The 21,583-nt window shown below is 41.5% G+C and overlaps 1 protein-coding gene across 2 annotated transcripts in view; it reads left to right on the top strand.

Moving 5' to 3' along the window:
• The window catches only part of TET2 (tet methylcytosine dioxygenase 2), a 70,730-nt gene that overhangs the window by 43,280 nt on the left and 5,867 nt on the right, over positions 1-21,583 (top strand). For both annotated transcript variants that reach the window (XM_066186289.1, XM_066186288.1), the window contains exons 2-9: positions 4,103-7,490; positions 9,748-9,838; positions 13,292-13,385; positions 14,502-14,710; positions 15,522-15,672; positions 16,938-17,027; positions 19,522-19,659; positions 21,037-21,397. In XM_066186289.1, the coding sequence (XP_066042386.1) occupies positions 4,103-7,490; positions 9,748-9,838; positions 13,292-13,385; positions 14,502-14,710; positions 15,522-15,672; positions 16,938-17,027; positions 19,522-19,659; positions 21,037-21,397 (4,522 nt within the window). The remainder of the gene's footprint in view (positions 1-4,102; positions 7,491-9,747; positions 9,839-13,291; positions 13,386-14,501; positions 14,711-15,521; positions 15,673-16,937; positions 17,028-19,521; positions 19,660-21,036; positions 21,398-21,583) is intronic.

The following is a 21,583-nucleotide window of genomic DNA, read 5'->3' as shown; positions in this document are numbered from 1 at the left end:
GTTCAGTATTTAGACCTCTTTGCCAGATGCAGGAGCTTCAGATGAGAGATGCAACTGCACAACAGCACATTATGATATGTAGCCAGCTAGTGAAGCCAGCTCGGAGCAGGGGAGTGTACGCAGAAAGTACAGTTTACGAAACTGGAGTTTGGCAAGACATGAGCAAATTCACCTCCTGTCGAGAAAGTGCTAGAGGGGTTTCTTGTCTGGGAGCCATTTAGACCTCTGTGTCATCTGGCAGTGGCAGAAGGGTGTCAGCAGGATGGAGGCTGTGGCAACACTCCAGGGACAACCCAGTGAGCCATCAACAAGCTTCTGGGTATCTAACTTCTGCTTCCCTGAGTCTCATACTAATAATCAGTTGAGCACAAGTCAGCTGAGACTTTGATCTGAGGATGTGTATTTCTGCTGGGGAAAAAACCCATCGGACATCCCACCTTTTGGTCCCTTTAGGTCCATGAGTGCTCTACCACAGTTTTTTCCCCACCTACTTTTTCTCCTGGGAATCTTTCCCAGTTTTGCAGAAGATTGTACTCCCCGGCAGTGGGTGTATTTATCCATTCATTCATCTGAGCTGCTTTGCATTCACAAACTCCCCAGATACAGGTGCTATAGAAAATAAGCTATGAACCTCCAGAACTGGCTAAAACTAAAGAAAGATTTTGTGTGAAAGAAAATGACACAACTTCTTTTGCTGCAGAAATGTCTGTTGTGCTTGTAACAACACCTTTCACAGTATACTGGTAAGAGGTGGTAGGAATATGCCAAACTTGTCCATAAAACAAACAACAAAAAAGATCTCAGGCTCTCATTCAGTGGCTTGTTTCCAGTTTGTGCCTTGTGTGCGGCAAGAAATAAATGTACATACATCGATTGCATCTGAAAATGTGAAAGAGTGGTAGTCTGAATTATAACTTGAATGCATATTGATGGGATGAGATGCTGATCCATTTGCACAGTAATGTGCTATATTTAAGTCACGCATCGTGGCACCTTCAAAGAGGCCAGTCATAATTATGATGGATTAGACTGCAGAGTCAGTCCTAGATGCAGTAATTGTTTCACAGATGCTGATGATGTGACTCGAATTTCTAATGAATTATAGCTGAAGAAAAGTATGTGTAGCTTCTAAATGGTCTGGATAAAATACAGCGATGGGAAAGACTACAAAGACTAACTGCTGCACTTGGGGGAAGGTAGATTTACTTTGAGAGGTACAGAGATCACCCCACAATGATTGTAAGGACAACCACAAAGACATTTTAAGGTGCAAGCAAGTAGGAGTACTACTTCATGGTCTTCCAGTTAAAACCAAAAATAAAGATATTGTGGCCATTTATTTTTTGCCAGTTCTACATTACAAATTACATTACTGTACATTTGCTGTTATTTGTAGTTGTGAGGAAGATTTTTACTCAGGTGTGACTTGAGGATAGTGAATAACTTGAGTGTAGACAGAGAGAAAGAAGTATAATGCAAAGTCACCCCATCCTAGATGCATTTCAAAGAATGCAAATCTGGCACTTTTAATGCATGAATTAACTTTGTATTTTGAAGAACCAAATGATTCCCATGTTCTCTGCAATGTCTAGCACCAGTACCTTTTATGCTGAAAGTGGTCAGAATTTGGGGGAACATACCATGAGATCCTTGAGAATACCATTAACAATAATTCATCTCACAAGATAACCTTGTGGGGTTTGAGAACAGCATGAACCTAAGACTCTTTTCTGACCACAGATGTGCTCCTTTGAGGGGTTTGCAAGCTAAGTTTAGAGAAATCAGGGAGCCCTTACTTCTGAAGAAAGTGGTGGTTTATCTGATAGATAGTAAGGGGTTGAGAAGAAAGATAGCCTGGGAATTCTCAGAAGGAATTTGGTTGCAACCCACAGGGTATACCAGAAAAAAAACTGCAGTGCAGACTTTGAGGGCCAGACAAAATTTCTCACAGCTTAGTTGAACAGACCAAAACTTTTTTTTAGAAGCAGCTAGACAGCACGGTGTTAATTACTATGGTGCCCTTTATTTCAATTCATACTTGTGAAATGCAGCAGCCTACACACTTATGTCTGAGATTCACCTGTAGTTTTTAGGAATTAAAGGTGTGAAGGCAAAGAATGGCTTCCAAATTAGTCTGGCATTTTCTTTTTGAGACACTTTGGGAGCATCGTTCTGCTGCCTGGCCTAGAATGACACATCAGAGGAATTCTTTTCACAGAGCTTTCTGCTAAGCATGGAACATCATCTCCCTGGGAAAGCTGCAAAGGCTCATGTCTTGTGGTACTATAAAGTTAGGGTGGGAAATACTTCTAGAAGGGAATAAGCCTACCTACTGCCATGTCAAAAAAGCCCAGGCAAGACTGACAAACATTTTTCCATGTCCCTGTTCTTACCTCTCCCTGCAGAAATTCTCTTTTAAAGTACTCTTACTTGCAGCAAGAACTTCTCTACTTCTGAAATAAAAAAACATAAATTGAGCAAAGGAAGAAAAAACGCGCCAAACTTCTGGAGGTCAAAAGTAAATCTAAAAACAAGTTTGGCATTTGGAGGACATTAATGCACGTTATCATATAGGTACTTGCTGGTCAAAATGTGCATTTGAATTGTCCTGCTACTGAAATCAGAGATGCAAGTAGAGAGAATTCTGCTGGATGCAATGTATTTAATGAATTAATGTTACTTATAAAAGCATTTTAGAATCATATTACTAAACTGAGTAAGGAAATACTGCACTGAAAACTATAAAAATTACATATAAATAACATTTAAAATTACATTTTTATAACATAAAAATATTAATGTAGGATAAATACATAAGCAGAGCAACCATGATGGGAGAATTTTTTCGGTATAATAGTTCTTCCTGTGTAGTGGCAATACCAGCCACATATAATGCTTCTCCTGACACTGCAGTCCAAGCAGAGCTGACCTGGTAATGGACAACCCTTCAGATTCTCCCTTATGCAAACCAAAAATAAAAGCATCAGAACAGATTTGCATGTGTCCAAATTTTCTCTGTGCAACTTCAAATCCGTAAGACCCACTGTCAGTCTGCCTTCTGTCATTTGTGACTGGTTGAGAACCATGAAACAACAAAGAATAAATTACAAGCAGAGTCAAACAAGGGCTTTATCTATGTTAACTGAGTCTGTGAATTCTGGGAAGATGCATGTGAACAGGATTAGCTTGTGATTGTATGGAATTTGCTCACTGCACATTGTCAGTACTTTTATCCAGCTAAAAACTTCACTTTGTAAATAAAGAGTATATGAGAAAATGGGATTTCCCATCCCCACAAAGAAGAAAAAAATCCTAGCTCCACGGCTACAGAGCTCAATTCAAAACCCAAAGCACAGTTTAAGCCATGCTTGATGTCTGTATGAACGTTTGAAAGGATATTGATACCTGAATAAAAGTATTTCCATCAAACCTTTCAAAAATCACTATTTCTGTCAATGTTACCGATCTGTTGGTGAACTGTAAGAGTTCCTGTGGACAGCAGTGAAGTATGTCTTTGTCTTGTGTACTGTGCCACTTGCATGGTCTTTAGGAATGCCAGTTTTAAAAGAGCCTGTCAGACAGCTGAGGACAGAAAAAAAAGCTTTCCCCTCTAATTGGAAACTTGATGGCAATACTCCAAGTCAGACAAAAGAGGTTTGGCACACTTAACCAAATTACAGGATTAGCACCAAGTCTGGGAACCATGGTTTCAACATGACTTTCTGCCTTACCAAGGGCAAAATATGATGACAGAGGAGTCTGTGCAGATCATTCAAAAGCAGAGAATATTTTTTGCACCACTACGAGAGATTTCTTCTGGTAAAACATCTTCTTGTGTGTTAAATGGGGGTAAAGGAAGTCACTCCGTATTTTCACTCTTTTCATCTTGAAGAACAAACCTTTAAGGAAAAGGGAGACCTGGGCGTGCAAGATGTACTAGGATAGTGAAACACTCCTCGGGTGTGCTTGCAGGCTCACGCTATGTGTGGGAGCTGGTCAGGGCATGGGGTGCTTAAGCATTGCTGGAATTGTCAGTAACTGGCTGTCCTTCAATGGAGACTAAAACTGACTTAGATTCTCTCCTGTTTCTTTTCTCTTTCAGATACGTTCAGAGGGTAGCCTTGTGGATGGCCCCGGAGCAGGCCAGATGGAACAGGATAGAACCAACCATGTTGACAGCAATAGATTGAGTCCATTTCTAATACCACAGTCTTCTCACGTTTGCCAGGCAGAGCCTTCTGCAGTGAAGCTACAGAATGGGAGTCCAGCAACAGAGAGGCCTGAAGTGGAAGTAAATGGAGACCACAAGCCGCTATTCAGTAAAAGCAACTTTGGAGTGCCCCACCCGAAGGGAAGTCCAAACAATCGTGTTAGCCCTGACCTTTTACAAGAAAAGAAAGTATACTCCAAATATATGCAAAATGGTGGGATCAAACGCACTTTTAGTGAGCCCTCTCTGTATGGACTTCATGAGAGCAAGAAAGTGAAACAAGACAAAGAGGTAAATGGAGAAAAAGCTGAGCCAGAGGACAATAGTGAAAAACCAAGTGTCTCCAGTTGTTACAGTGAGAAGACATCTGAGAGTTTTACAAGACAAGAAAACGAAGCTTCAGATTTGATACCGTCTACAAGATACAACAGTGTTGGTTCAGAAAACCCTCATGACCTTCTGATTCAGGATGAGCAGGAGTGGGAAAATATTCATTGCCATAACAGGGACATTGTCTTACTACTTAAGAACAAGGCAGTGCCAATGCCTAATGGTGCTACAGTTTCTGCCTCTTCCATGGAAAGCATGCATGGTGAACTCCTGGAGAAAACACTGTCTCAATATTATCCAGAACATGTTTCCATAGCAATGCAGAAGAACACATCTCATATCAATGCCATTACCAGTCAGGCTACTAATGAGTTGTCCTATGAGACAACGCATTCATCCCATACCTCAGGGCAGATCACTTCCCCACAGACCTCAAACTCTGAGCTGCCTCAAGTGCCAGCTGTAGTGGTTACTGAGGTCTACAACACAAAAGACTCCAGTAAACCACCTGTATTGCCAGGTAGCTGTTCACTTCAGAAACCAGATCTACAGCTACAGCAACAGATTCCAGGCTATGATCCTCACCAGTTACCTGTAGGAAACAGTAATATTCATGGAAGCATAGGGCAGGTTCCCAACCAAGACCTCTCTTTAAGTTCCAGCAGTAACCTGCAAGCTCAGAGCACTGCTCTGGAAAGGTACTCTGAGCAAGCAGAAAATAATGGTGCTTTCTTTACACAGAACTCAATGTTTCACAAAGATTCCTCCACCGCTCCTGCTCCAGAAATGAACAGTGCACTGTCTGCCGCGGTGCAAGAAGGACGCCATTCCTATGACAACAGATGTGATGAAACTCTTTCTGGGGAGACAAAAAATGAAGGGCAACAGGAGGGACCAATGTCAGAAAGTCCCAGCCTCAGCCAACAACAACTTCACCCTCAGCAGAGCCTTCTGCAACAGGCACAAACGTCACAACAAGACGTCAGTGAAAGCAACCCACAAGCTGCTGTGGCCGCCTCGATTCCGCAGCGCCCCGAAGAAGTGACGCTGGCGTCAGAATCTCCCCTCCAAAACCTGCACGCACACAGAAGCGAGGGTGAGTTGCAACAACACTATCAGCATTTCCCAGGACAGAGAGAACCTCAGACTCCTCCTGACAAAGAAAAGGACCAAGTGAAAGAGCCTGTACAACAGGCTCAACGTTATTCAAAACCAGCCTGGATAGAACTGGTTTCCACCCAGTTCCACCAAGGAGAGCCTCCCCAGAAGCCCAGCGAAGCATTATTGCGGTCAATTCTTCAGTACCAGGCAAGCACAGCCCAAACAGTCTATACAAAACAGTATGCTGGAAGTCCTGATTCATTAAAAGGGCCTTCAGGACAGGCCCAGAGCCAGAAGATAATGCAACAGGAACAATTTCCTCCACTGTACAAAAGCGAGAGCTCCCAGCTGCAGTCGCATCCCCCAGCTGACCAGCAGCTGCCATTCCAGAAACGCTCACCGCAGCCACAGCTCGCAAAGGTGGATTCCCTTCTCAAGTCCCAAGTGCAGCAACACCCTCCACAGCAGCTCCATTTCCAGCCAAGATCAGAACTACAAGCTGAGCAGCCTTTAGGGGCCCCCTTGAAACAGCAGCACTTGAAGCCCCAGCCGGGGGAAAACGGGCAGTTCTTGCATTCACATATCTTGCAACAGATGCTGCAAAAACAGGCACATCCAGTGCAACTGCCATGCAGTCCACAGCTAACCCCAAACCAGCAGCAGGCTCCACAAATGAAAACTAAAGACCCGCCCCAAGCTGTAGCCCACCCCCAAAGCAATGCTGAGCAGCCTCTAGACAGGAAGTCCTTCAATCAATTTAAAGTAGATGAATGTTTCCAAACTGGGAGTAAGTATGCTAAATCAGCTGCATTCCCACTGCCTAAGCCTCACCTAGGCCTAGAGCAGGAACAGACCTTGAACAACAAAGCTCCCCTTTACACTCAGAAGGCAAATGCCAGTCTCCAGCACCCTTGCCCAAACAACAGGCACCTGATTTCTGAGAAGAAAGGGAATGCTGCAAATATGGAACGCTTTGGAGCCAACAAAACGCAGGACTTGCAGCATGTGCAGTGTTTTTCAAATAACTTGACCGCAAAGCAAGACGTGAATCACTGTTTTCAAGAACAAGAGCAACAGATACAACAAGCCTCAGTTCTACAGTTGCCACCTCTCCAGCCCTCACAGGGCTATGGTGCTAGTCTGAACCAAGACCTCCCAAGCAAACAAGCTCCACAGATCCCTCAGCAGTACTTACCACACAGCCAAACTGCCCCCCACACCCAAGACCAGAGAGGCTGTCATTTGCAGTCCCAGACGCCTAAGGATTTTCAAAAGCATGCTGCTCTGAGGTGGCATCTTTTGCAAAAACAGGAGCAACAAGCATACCAGCAACCTAAAACTGAGATTGGTCCTAGTGCAGCACGCAAGCCTATAAAAACTGAGGCTGGCACAAAGTCTAATGTCTGCATGCGCCCATCAGCTGGACAGCTGGAAAACAAAATGTGGAAAAAAACAATTAAACAAGAGAATCAGCACTTCAGCTGCGAGAACATGCAACAGAAGAGCATCATTGAGACAATGGAGCAGCAGCTAAAACAGATACAGGTCAAATCACTGTTTGATCATAAGACTTTTACTCTCAAATCACCCAAACATGTGAAGGTTGAAACAGCAGGCCCTATTACCATCCTATCACGAAATACCAGTGCTGCAGATTTTAACACTCAAACCCCAATCTTAGATCAGCAAGCAAACTTGTCTGCTGAGAAAACCCCGACCAAAAGAACAGCTGGAACTGTTCTCAATAATTTTTTAGACTCACCTTCCAAGTTATTGGATACTCCTGTAAAAAATTTATTGGACACACCTGCCAAAACCCAGTATGATTTCCCATCTTGCAGCTGTGTTGGTAAGTGCTGAGATGTACTAAAAACATAACAGTTCACAGGAAGGAAATGAGCCTTCAAGTTGGGATCACAGGGTTAGTTGGATGTTTTTGTTGGAAAATTGTTTTGGGGTTTTTAAGAACAGTAATTAGTGAAGACTTATAAAACTGGGATTTTACCCACTTATGCCTACTCTAATTACCAACCCTACATATGGGCCCTTTCTCATTATTTCATAAAGCAATTACCTATTTAATTTTTCAGTCAGAATGCTTATGGCCTCACATCCATTCTCCTTGAGCAGCAGATATGTGTCAACAACATACTGATAAAAAGTAGGTCATAACTTTATAACCTAATTTATATGTCAAGGTTAGATACAGCTTTAAAAAAAAAAACGAAAAACAAAAAAACAACAACAACAATTCTGGTCCAAAAATTCAGAGCCTTATGGCCATTTTTTGCTCTAACAATGAAATTGTTGAAGTTTCTCTCAGTAAAGTCTAAGCAAAAACAGATGTCAGATTAGTCCTCACTTGTTTGCAATAGTTTATCCTCCTCTTCAGGCATTTGTCTCCTGTAAGAGATCTATAGAGATCCAAAGTTGTGTAGAGAAGCTAGACAAGCAGCACCAAAAAAGCAGTGGGGGGGACTCTTGTTGCTTGATGGCAAACTCTGCCTCCAAGAGCTGGAAAAGTAGAGGAGAGTGGCAGGCATGGTCCCCTACCCCAAGCTTTCATACGGTACTGGCACTGCACGTAGCCAAGTGTGACAGGCACTTTTAGACTCTACTGGATAAACTATTCAGGCTGAGACACAAGGTTCAGCATCAAAAATGAGAAGAAGAAAATAAAAATCCTTGTTACAGTTTCACTTACTAGGATTTTGTTATCAACTGTAAAAGGGGAAAGTTGAATCAATGCTCCTCCAAAATGCAAAACGGACCTTTTTCCCTTTTTTGAATGTTGGGGCTATGTCTCAGAGATGATATGTGGGAACAAAAACAGGAAGTAGTGTATTTCTAGAGCTCCCAGGAAGAACTCTGGAAGCCAATTCCTTGCTGTTCCTTGTTTTATAAGAAACAACCTTCAAAATGTAGGTTTTTTTGAAAACACAGTTGTCATTTGTTGTTGGTTTTGTTGGTTTTTTGGGGGTTTTTAAAATATTTTTTTTCCATATAGTTGGCACAAGTTTTTCTGGCAGTTATTTCCTTATCCTCACTTTTTTTTTTTTTTTTTTTTAATACGGAAACCACTAAGCAAACTTAAGAACTTTTCCTCCATTTGCATTTTAATTCTTCAGTCCTAGCAGACACTAGGAAATACAGGAGTATGAAACTCTCTCTGAAGAGCCCAGTGCCACAGCATAATCTATAGGTTTATTGCTCTTTCTTATCAATATTGTCCTTAAGAAGATTAAATTAAGCCATTCCCCACTGACACGTTCATCTTTACACCATGCCTTCATCGTGCTTCCAGAGGCTGTCTCTCAAGAGCAGCACCACCCACCCAGCCCTTGGAGTTAGCATGGCAGAAAGCATCAAGTCAGCATGCAGACATCAGCCAGCACAGCTCCACCAGCCCCTGAACCCTGGCCATTTCTTTCACACAGCTGGAGCCTGCTTCCTGGTATCAAACCAAACATACAGCATGTATTGTGACTGCTGATATGGTCCTACCTACACACAGAAAACTGAGGCCACATTCTTGGCATAGAAGGGTTTTGACTAGGCCTTGTTGCATGATTTTTTTCAGCAAACTTGGGGGTTTTTTTTTTTCATTTCACAATCTTTGCGTGGGTGGCAGGAATTCTCTGTGCAACCTTAGTGGCCAGTTTTTCAAGCTGTAAGTTCCTGCACTGTAACATGTCTGCTGAAAAACAAGTACAGTACAGCTCCCTAACATCAATATTTACCACTGTTATCCCATTTATCCTCCTTTCTATATACTGGGAGAGGAGGAAGTGGGAGAAGGAGAAACAATTGTTTGCTGATAACAGGAAAACGCCAGTTTGAACGTCAGCGTGGAGCCTGAGATGTGGAATAAGTGTTTGTGCTAGGAAAAGGCACACAGTTCCTATCACAGCTATTTGCAGGATTAGCCATTGCTTTGCATGTGTTGTACAAACTGTGAGGCCAAATACCTTAGACATAAGTGCTTGAAAACTGACCCCAGGCCCATACAACAGTCTTCTAATAAGCAAGAGGTAAGCTTTGCAATGTGACATTTTACAAGAAAGAATTAAGCTTCAAAATAATAACATTTATTTTGTTTTAAACAGAGCAAATTATTGAAAAAGATGAAGGTCCCTTCTATACCCATCTAGGAGCCGGTCCTAATGTGGCAGCTATTAGAGAAATCATGGAAGAAAGGTAATTAGTGCAAAGGCACAGAGCAGATTAACATTTATCCTTTTGTGGATGTCAGAATTTTTCCAGCTTTTGCACATAAAGAAATAAACAACTGCAAATCAAGTAATTACTTGTAAGCTTAGCTACTCCAGTGTTGCCAACATTACGCACCCTGCTATTCACCAGAGAGTCACAATATTTGACAGGGCTAATAGTCTGCTGGCTGGCACGGGCTGTGCCCTGGGAGACACATGCCAGCAAACCCAAGCCGGAACAAGTTCTCACCAGCCTGCCAAGCAAGGCTGCTGGCAGTGGCTGCAAAGGCAGGCATGGAGCTGGTGTTCCCTCTGGCTAGGAGAATGCCAGCGGAGAAGGAGGATGAAGAGCAGAATACCAAATTTCAACATTAGTTGCCCCTTACCAAATTACTAAATGTCTAAATCTCTTTTATTCATGTCCAGAGTAGTGCCACAAAATTGCTGGGCGGGATTTCAGCCCAAGAATCAATAAGTAGGGTTGTGAGAAAACATTCCCCTGCCTTGGAGTATTGCACAAATCCAGTCTTATCTTGATTATGGACAATCCCTGTTATCATGTTGCATCCTGTGGTATATTTATTACATCAACACCAACCAAACCAGGAATTTTTAAAGGCACAGAAGAAATACATGATATGTGCTGTTTAAAAATACGTGTAAGCACAAAGCCTACCAGCCTAAGATACAGAAATTAAAAGCTGTCACAAAAGTGACTTCTGCACTGTGAATTCTGCATTACTTGTAGCCAATAATGATCAGATTTTTAGAGGTAGCTGGGAATTCAGTTCCCCCCGAATAAAGAAGCAAACAAAAAACTCTTCAGTTAAGTCAGAGACAGATGGGAATTTGACTTGTTAGTACCTTAAAAATCTGGATCCAGAATAGCAGTGAAGCTCCAGCTAGTTGCAGAACCAAAAGCAAGTGGGCATTATTGCAGTGCTGGGTCTGAGCTAAGGAGCACCATTTCTTAGCAAGGTCTGTTAGCTTGTGCTCATCACTGCACAGCCACGGGGCACTTGTAGCCTATTAAACCCTTAAGATTAAATCCTAAGGTCCTTTCTCTTTCTTAGCACCTCCTTCCTTGTGACTCTCGTGCACACCTTGCCCCAGTAATTTTCAGCTTTAAAAGCAGCTCAAGTGCATGTAAACTATATAAATCACCTTCCTTCTGGGAAGGGAGAGTGAACACTGACTCTCTGAAGAAATTCTTTACCATCTGTTACCTCCAGAGCTCTCATCAACTGGTTCTTTAGTATTTACAAATAATAAATAAAAGAGGAAAGTCATTCATGCTGTAATGTCAGTTATAGAGATGAATTTTTTTCAGTTTTTTTACTTTGGAAAGTAAGTTTTCATTCTTAATATTGACCTTACCTTTTTTCTTTTCCTTTTGAATTTAATTTCATTTCATGTTGGCAGAAGGAAATCATGAGATATCAGAGGTAACATGTAACTAATCAGCCAGGTTCAGCAGAGTATAGCAGCAGCCACTTGAACAATAGCTAGTGTTCAACTATATGGTATGAACTATGAAATTCTCTGACTGAAGAACTCCAGAACTCATTAGTTGATTTTGTATCCCTAAGTAAAAAACCCAAACCCTTCACTATAAAGATACTCTCAAGCATACATGTGCAGTTGGTGACATTAATCACAACTCAAGCACTTTTAACCTGGCTTCCCATGCACATGGATTGACTGTTAAGGTTTCAGCACTGCTAAAGAAGCCAGGATTTGGATTTAGACTTACAATTAATATTTTAACTATACAAGAACTAATTTCTTGCAGATTCCACAGTGGATATAGACATTTTACCTCTTCCTTTTCCCAATTCTTGCTTCATGCTCAGTGAGATTTGCTCTAGTTTTAAAGCAAATCAGCTTTGGCCTGAAAGCAAGCATGACAAACATCAGGCACAAATTCCTTTCTGACAGCTGAAAAAACTTGGGATGAAGTCCATTTCGTTTCCAGTGTGTAATGTGCAACATATTTCTATAGAGGCATCCACACAGTCTTTCTGCAATCCAGATTAGAAAACTGATAGAAAATGTTAAGATTTTAAAATGGGGTTTTTTTATGTGGTTAATTAAAGAAACAAATATATACTAACATCATGAGCAGGAAAAAGTGACCTAACAGTTGCCTGCAGAACATGTGTAGTACAACTTGATTTTGTTTGTATAATTTCCTGTGACACTGAAACTTCACAATGAGATCACATCTAAAAATAAGCATTTTTCATTTCCTTTACAGGACAAATGTTTAAATACAGATACTGGTCCTTAAACATGTCACCAAGATTTTAGTGTAAAAACAAGAGGAAAACGGGTCAAAAGTTCTTAAGGCATCACTAAGTGGCTGCATAACATGAATACACCTTGATTGCTCTGTAGGTGAAGGCAAAGAACAAGGAGAGTGATTTAGTTAGTCCCCACACTTGACTATTAAAAGTGAACACCAGTGAGAGTGGCAGAATTCCAGAAATGGTGATGCAAGTGCCGTTTGCCCAGTGCCCAAGGAGCAGCCGAGTGGCCAGGGTGGCTCCGTCTGTAACACTGCGTTTTCTGCCCCTGACCTCCCCTGAGCCCTGGTGTGCTCCTGGGCTCAGCATCCCAGAGAAATGCCTGGAAATGACTCAACACATCCAGCACTTTTAATTGAGTCAAGATACCCTTCACGTGGCATTTGCCACGTATTTCCACCTGGAAAATGGATCCTCTTTGCTCTGGCAACAGCACTGCTTGCACATGGAGCTATAGCCTGCCTTGAGAGCAAAATCCTCTTGTTTAAATGCTTCAGCAAGAGCTGAGCCTGCCCACCTTGGCTGCAAAAAGACACACAAGTGGTGTTATTTGAGGGCACCTTGTGATCCTAACTGGAGTATAGAAGTTGAGTAGAACTAAATAAGTAATAATTTATGAGTGGATGAGGAAGTTAAAAAAATAGATATGATGCAAATTATTCCTGACTTAACTGATTCACACTAAGACAAACAAGCACAAAAAATTAACAGAGTGACACATGCCAGCTGTTCTGTGACAACTTAATTACGTACAATTCACAGAAACACCTTCAACCCAGAAATTAAAAGAAAAATGTAAAATTCTTCACCAAAATAAAGAGACTTCTTTTTTTTTTTAATGTCCACTTTTCAAAATGTCACCTATAACAAATACACTAAAGAAATGGTTAAAATATTTGGTAATATTAATGCTATTGATATTTTTTACCCATGTATTAAAGACATTTGCCTCTCTTAATATATCAGTCCACCACTGTAATTAAATCATCAAGACAAACCACATTGCACATCTTTCCCTGCAATTCACAGTGTTTATTTTTCTAAGATAAGAATGGCAAATGTGCTCCATCTTTTCAGTGTTCACACAGAACCAAATGAATCTGCTTATTGTACATATTTTTGTTTTGTTTAAGATTTGGACAGAAGGGTAAAGCTATAAGGATTGAGAGGGTTGTCTACACTGGGAAAGAAGGCAAAAGTTCTCAAGGATGTCCAATAGCTAAATGGGTAAGTGATGTAAACAAATTAATCTAGTCTAGTATGATGGTTCATGTAGCTGACAGCAGTGACATGTCTTGTTAACTGACACTAAGAAACTCAGAATAGCTCAACAGCAGCAGAAATATGGGGTGCCTGTAGTCTGCTCCCACCCATCTCTCACTTCATTGACTTGCTGCATGGAGAACAGCAAGAATAAAATTTAATTTAAAGGTATGAAAACCTAAACAGAAGGGCATGTTTGCTTAGATTTAAGTCTCGCACCACCTGACATTTTCATGGCTGTTTAATTTTAGCCTACCAGTCCAGTAAGTGTACCACTGTGATGTCTTTAAAATACCATCCCAGTTGGAGAGAGGTGTTATGACACCCTCTTCGCAAACACTGTCGTACTTTGGAACAAATTACTGAGTGGTTTGGATTGCTGGGGAAAGACAGGATGAGCAAAAACTAATACATTATAGTTTCTATGCATGCCAGACTGCACCCTTTTTAGTAAATGCTTCTCAGTACTTATGCTACTGGAAGGATACTGTTTTATTTGAAAAACATCTACTGATTTTCTTCCAACACTGTAATGTTTGTATGTAATAAGAGCAGGTCACAAAACTGCAAAGCTGGTTATGAGTATAGCTGCTTAAGTTTGGAAGGGAAGGGGAGAGAGCTCCTGTGTCCAGTTATTTAGGCCCTTCCTTATTGCCTGCCTTTCCCTGCTTGCTTCCTACCCTAAGACAGGTGTCCACTACCCAGCTCTGTGTTGGGAGACACCTCACTGCTCACTTCCTCTTGCTCACCAATCAATCTGGGCCACAACCATAACACAGATTCAGGAGAGGATTCCTGCTGCATCAGAGCATGGAGGGTACTTTACAAAGCTGGTTTCTACCATCATGGCTTTGCATGCCATCAGTCAACCTCTCAGAGTCAGCTTCATTCAACACAAAGGGTAGCCCTGCCTTATCACAGTGAGACAGACTGAACTGTCAGAAGCAAAGAGGAGGATACAAGTAGAAGTAATCTCCCCACACGCACAGTACTGCTGAGGTTTGTTATTCTCTTGCTCTTCACATTTAGAGTGGCATCATTTGTGTTGGGGCTCTGGGGTGTGTGTTGCTGTACATGCAGGTAGTCCGCAGAAGCAGTCAGGAGGAGAAGCTGCTCTGCTTGGTGCGCGAGCGGGCAGGACACACGTGTGAGACGGCCGTCATCGTGATTCTCATCCTGGTCTGGGAGGGAATCCCAACCAGCCTGGCTGATAAGCTCTACTCTGAACTCACTGACACCCTGAGGAAGTACGGCACGCTCACGAACAGGCGCTGCGCCCTGAATGAAGAGTAAGTGGAATAAAGGCTGTGCTCACCAAACCTGCAGCCCCATCTTCAGACCCAGCACCTCCACTCCTACTGTTACCCTGAAACATCTACAACCTTCCCAGCTATTTCAGGTTGTTTGAAAACACACAAACTTTGTAGGAAACCCAAAGTAAACACACTTAGAAATAGGGAAAAACATTTTCTCAGAGTTGTGAAGCATCTCAGTACATTTAAAAGAAGGGATCTCAGCAGGGACCAGGATAGCTGATACCTCAACCTTGAAATAAAAGCTGGGTGCACTAAATCATACTTGTGTAAGCTGACACAGACTAGCCTCAATCTAAAGAAAATGCACTGTGTCTTTTTCTCATGCCTTTCTGAGACACAAGAATATTTAGACCAAAATTACCACAGCTATCACTGTATGTTACTTTGGCTTCATGGGTAGAGTCATATTTCAGGAATTATTGCTTAGCCCCTGCCAGAGGGCTCCCACATTCTTGCAGTGCTGTCAGCTCAAGCCCCTGAGGCACTATGAATATCAACACCTAACAGGCACCACACAAACATACCCTCATCTGAGCAAAACTGGGTTTCTCACACACATGTAGGACCCCCAAAGACTCTGCTTTGTAACCATGAAATTATTCACTCTGATAAATTCTTCTGTTATGATGTGTATGTGTCTCTCATGCATTTCTTCCTTATTTACTGGTGGAAGATGATCCACTTCGCTAATTCCCTGGAGCACTGGCAGAACGCTGATGGCCAATGCTGGAGCACCACAGGGGAACCTGCCTGCTGCTAACAGCTGTGTTCTCTTATGTTTTAGACGGACTTGTGCATGCCAAGGGCTGGACCCTGAAACTTGTGGTGCTTCATTTTCCTTTGGTTGCTCCTGGAGCATGTACTACAATGGTTGTAAGTTTGCCAGAAGCAAGATTCCAAGAAAGTTTAAGCTGATGGGGGATGACCCAAAAGAGGTTGGTGTCCATTTCTGAAATGAGCTTAATCTGCAAAGAAATGTTTTCTGTTGCTCTGTAAATAGAGATACAGTGCAAGAGAGCAGAGCCCGAGGCCCCTGAGTGCTGTACATGTAGGGTAATTAAATAACTGCCAGTCAAAACCGATTGATTCCAGTCACTGAGCCAGCTGAATTGACTGTCCAAATTCTGACAGCTGGTAAAAGACCTGAGACTTGAAACCATGTTTGCAGGCTTTCACAATTAGAGGAGAGGCCATGGCCTGAATAATTCTGGCTGTATTAGGCCTGCAATTGAGCATTCCCCAGTGGCACAGTGGAAGGTTTACCAGCTAATGGCACATAATACTGCAACTGGGAACCAGAGCAGACTGGTTCAATGGAGACAAACATGATGAAATTCTGAGATGACAATAGGAAGAAGAGGACAGGAAGACTCATTCTACATAAAGTCCTGCTCCACTGAATGTTTCCAGACCGGACTCTGTGTTACAACAAACTGGCAAATGTTTAAAACAAGCCACAGTAATAAACATTGACCTTAGCCTGGACATGAGATACCCTGAAGCTATGACTGCAGTGACTCCTGGACACCTCCAGCAAGTCATGTGAAACTCCAGTGGCCCAGTCTGCTTTCTGCCAAGGATGTGCAGATTTAGTCCCCTGCATGTGTACTGGCACGTTAGTGCACAGTTTCACTGTATTCTGATGTCTTACACAAATCCAAGCATTACTGTCTCATGATCAGAGAGACAGGTACTTCTGCATCCTACAGCCTGTGCTGAAAAGAGTGCACTGTTCAGAATATGATCGTAACTAACATACAGGTTTTCCTGCCCACTACTCTTCTACAGCACCAAGAACCACAGAATAGCTCTCCTCCAAACATGCTGTGGCACAAAGCCTTCTTTATCACAGCCTGCAGTCCTAAACTACCTACATTTGTAAGATGGATACCTGGCCAGAGCATACCAGGGCACTCTTCCAACTTGCATTCTTGGATTTACTTCCTATGGAAGCCAGATTTAGGCAGGAAAGAGGGTTTTACCCTCCAGTCCTGGTCCCAAAGTTGGGGGCAGCCGAAGCATGCCTTGGAACAATAAAATTAAAAGGAGATTCACAATAGTCACTGTCTAAACACCAGTAATATTGGTTTATGCCTTTACACAGCTGTCAGTGTAAACATGATTGTGTAAAGACCCTAACTTGTTGTATCCCAGATGCACAGTATGGAAATGTCATTGAACCCTGTTTCATCTCTAACAGGAAGAAAAACTAGAATCCCATTTGCAGAATCTGTCAACCCTGATGGCACCTACCTACAAGAAGCTTGCACCCGATGCATATAACAACCAGGTATGATGAAGAAAAAAAGGAATACAAGCAGTCATGGAAGTAACCTGATTTTTAACATACTTCCCAATGCTTCAGCCTTGCACCAAACAATTATATACATTGTGTGCTAACATTTCTTTGATATCAGCATGAAGACAAATAGAAATGAACAATTCCACTTAAAATGCTCTCACAAGTAAAACTAGCAGGATTTGGTCCACTCAACAGAATTAATCTTTTCACCTACATCAACATGAAAAAATTATTTCACTCCTCAGCTCCAAAATACAAATTTCTTGATTTAGCATGACTTACCATCCAAACCAGCAAAGGTGCCATGAATATGGTGTGAGACTAACAACAGTTTGAACTCAAGTCCTGAAGCCACAGTTTCAGTTCTGCTCTCTCAAGCAGCAGGTGAATTTAGTTTTCACCAAAACAGCCTTTGTAAACATGATTTTAAAGTGGAGTTTTATATTTGAATACACTCAGCCCTCTGTATGCACAGAAGTGCCTGCACCAGACTTCTTGCTTGAGGGGCTTGGTGGTCTTGGACACCAGAACGTTCAGAGCTCTGATGAGGTTCCCAGTGTGGCTGTGTCTCATCTACATTTCATTACAAAATGTCTTTCAGATAGTTGCATTGAAATTTGACAGCACACCACCTGCAGACATGTGACTGTTGACCTTCATTTTCATTGCTCAGGTTCACTACTGTTATGAACATTCACAGAACTTACAGTCCCAAACTTTCAGCACCTACTGCAAATGACATCACCCTGCTTTCCTATTGACAGCACTGTACAACTTAGCACAAGACAAATTCTCAGCTTTAACAGAAACAGTAAACTAACACAAAAGGGTCCATTATTATCTGCTGTAAAATTCACTCCTTTACTGTGTATTTAGTAGCAGCTAGACAGGGTAAGCAGACTCAGTGCAGACTTACCAAGTTTCACTTACCTGATCAGGAGATTGGAGACTCATTATGGAGAAAACTGTGCCTATGTGCCCACTAGTTGTGGTTATCTGTCCAAATATCTGAGAGACATTTTGTAAGAGAAAATAGGAAGAGGAAAAAAAAAAAAAGAGGCGGTGAACAATACATTGTTTCTTTGCTTGGGCTGCTTTTCTTTTCCACACAAAAATTCACTGAAGAACTTTTCTCCAAGTAAGCTGTGGTACTGTCCAATATTGGTTGAAAATAAATGCTTTTACAAGTTTCAGTTTTTTACCTTATGTAATAAAGCATGTGTATAGCTTGGCTTATTTCAGCAGTTTCATGTAGACCTTCTATTTGTGGGGAAAGGGTACTCGAGCTACTGTCAGTGGTTTTAAAGAGAGATGATTGAGTTCTAATTTGTATGATATTGTAAAAGGCTCTAAAACCAAAAAACCACTAAAACCACATTTCAAATTCCCAGATTTATTCTAATCCAAATCTAGACTACTTCTGGATTAGAACCAAGGACTGGAAAGGGTCTGTTTCCCAACTGGACCGAACAGAACATTTCAGAGAGTAGCTGCACCCGTATAGTTTGATCAGACAGTTATAGTCTGGCTAACATTTCAAACTGCTCACCTTTAATTCCAAAGAAGTTTACACCATTTTCAAGTTTTGTTCTGCTTTTATTTGCATATTCTAGGGAAGGAAATAATCCAGATTTGAAAAATAAATGTCTGTGAGCAAACTGACATATATTTCTCAGTGATTTTGAATGAAGACTTGGAAAAGCTGCTAATTTGACCTCAACTTAAAAAGGGATCCATTAAGTGTAGATGTTCTGTGCATTCACTTAAAAGGTTCTGGAATTTCAGCAATGCATTTTAAATATGTGGTTTCATTTTTAATTTTCTAAATGAAATATGAAACCATCACTTTTCTAAGGCTTTATCTTCCATTACAAAATCCTTTCTTTTTGTGTAAGGTCTGTTGTTGCATTATGAGTTCTTTGTAAAGTTCCTTAGTAATGACTGCATGGGTACAAAGTACTGTCTTGACTGAATTCTCTCTCTTTTTAGGCAGGGGTTAGATCTGTACTTAAGCTAATTAAATACATGTTTAGCATGCCAAAATATTACAAATCAAAAAGCAAATTATTATTTTTCATTAAGTCATTCTGAAGTCAGTTTTCTAAAGCCATTTTCCCTTAATAGCTTGATATACTTCCAGTCTACACAAACATATCACTCTCAGAGTGCCAGTCACGGAAACCATGCACTGCATTTGTCACAAAAAAAACAACCCCTGGCAGAAAATCAGGAGTAACACAAGGAGAAGTATTATTGACCAATTTCACAATCACACCAGAGACTGACAGTACCAGGGAAAAAAGTAGCAAGGAATGAAGCATGGATACAAACCGGCCATCAAATTGCTGTAGTGTATTTGCTTTCAAGATGTGTTTGTTGTCACCTCCAAGACATGAGGGAGACCTGCCCTTTGTCACAGCAGAGCATTCCTTGTGCACTCGGTGTCCTGGAGCACCCAGTGAAACCTGTCCTGTCTCCGCAGATCGAGTACGAACACAGAGCCCCCGAGTGTCGCCTGGGTTTGAAGGAAGGTCGCCCATTCTCAGGGGTCACTGCCTGCCTCGACTTCTGTGCTCATGCTCACAGAGACTTGCACAATATGCAAAACGGGAGTACCCTGGTAAGTCTGGGATGTGTAACAGTCTCCTCACTCCAGCACTCAGCTCGTGGCACTGATTCACTATCTCCTCTCTATTAAAATTTATATTGCATAATGTCGATTAATTTTTAAAAAAAGGCAGTAACTAAGATAACTTATTACCCCCTACACATTTTTCTTTTAAATGAATGAGACCTACAGTGTATTAAAGAAAGGTTTAACAGAGACTTGGTAAAAGAGGAACTGTGGAGAGAATGGAAAGAAGGTCCTAGCAGAGCTGAAACGCCTGTTTCAGTATTCCTGGCACAAAAGGTTCATATTTATCCTCTTGAAACCCTTCTTTTACTAACAACTTTGGATTATATCTTCTAGTACAATAGAGATAGAAACAAATAACTCCTTTCTGAGATAGTTTTGGAAATTTTTGGTTTTATTCCTGCTTTGGATGAGCAGAAAGTCTGCAAGTCCATGTACCCTTTACTCTCCTCAGTTCTGATTTCTGGCAGGTACAGCAGAAGTTCTGTAGAAGATACTAGAAAAGCAAGCTGGTTTTCAGTGTGTATTGGATTATCTCTGTGACAAAACAGTTAAGCCAAACATAGGAAAGAATACTCTTCAGTTCTGAATAATCATAAAGGCTGTAGTTTGAAGCAGCTGCCTAGATTCACAGTGCAGCTCTTATTACAACCAAAGAGGGTATCTGCCTTTTTAATTCGAACTGAATTTTTCCTGTTTCCAGGGTCTAACTTAATTCACAAGTTACTAACCACCAATACAACGTACATTTCCAGCTGAGCTTTCTTCCCAAAGCTGGGACAATAATTTTACTGTAGAATATGTCCCTATCAGCATCTTTTTCCACAAAGATCCTCCCAATACCTGTTCTAGCTAGAACTAATGCAACAGGCTTGCTGCATGACAACAGTAGCTCCCCTAAATCTTATTATTAACATTACAGTTACACTGTAAGGGGGTGTGAAGTACAACACTTACATTGTATAACTTGAGCGTGTTATATTGCACACTCTAATAGGCAGCTACCTCATGTATTGTAATGAAAGAATCTTCAGGTGAGTAAAAGTCACAGATTCCACTGCTTTAGCTCTCTGGCCACAGTACAATGGATCACAGAATTTATTTCACATGAGGGTAATCCCTAACTATACTGTTCATTTCAGCACAAGTAAAAGAAATAGATATCTATAGATCTTCTGTTTCTTTTAACACTGTCCAACAAAGTAATGGAAGAAATTACATTTGCAGGCTTGTTGTGATATGCAAAAATTGCACAGAAACTTACAGTTTACAAAGAGCTTGCCAGATGCCAGCACTGACAGTATCAGGGCAAGGCACAATGCAGAGGTAGAGTTTCAGAACTCTAATACACTTTTCTAACAGGTTTGCACACTGACTAGAGAAGACAATCGTGAAATTGGCCAAACACCAGAAGATGAGCAGCTCCACGTGCTCCCATTATACAAAGTCTCTGATGTGGATGAGTTTGGAAGCACTGAGGGCCAGGAGGAGAAGAAGAGGAATGGCAGCATCCAGGTCCTTACCTCCTTTAGACGAAAAGTAAGGATGTTAGCAGAGCCTGTTAAGACCTGTCGGCAAAGGAAGCTAGAAGCAAAGAAAGCAGCTGCAGAAAAGCTTTCCTCCTTGGAAAACGGGTCTAGCAAAGCTGAGAGAGAGAAGTCTGCTGCAGCACGCAACAAGCAAGGCACCTCTGAAGCATCAGGTCACGCAAAGCAGCTGGCAGGTAAACACAAGAATCTGAGTGGGGTCAGCAGTGGTAAGCATCCTACAGATCAGGGCCAGTTAAAATCAGCCTCAAGAAAATCATTATTTTCAGCCCAAGAATGTATTGAACTAAAAAGGCAAGAGATTTATTTAAAGTGAATATCAATATTATATAAATACCAGAGTGCCAAAATTGGTACAACTC

Source organism: Chamaea fasciata, unplaced genomic scaffold (genome assembly GCF_029207755.1).
Source record: "Chamaea fasciata isolate MVZ Bird 193981 ecotype frontalis unplaced genomic scaffold, bChaFas1.0.hap1 SCAF_6, whole genome shotgun sequence".
Taxonomy (NCBI): Eukaryota; Metazoa; Chordata; class Aves; order Passeriformes; family Sylviidae; genus Chamaea; species Chamaea fasciata.
Note: the sequence above shows the minus strand (reverse complement) of the source record. Positions and strands in the feature narration are given on the sequence as shown.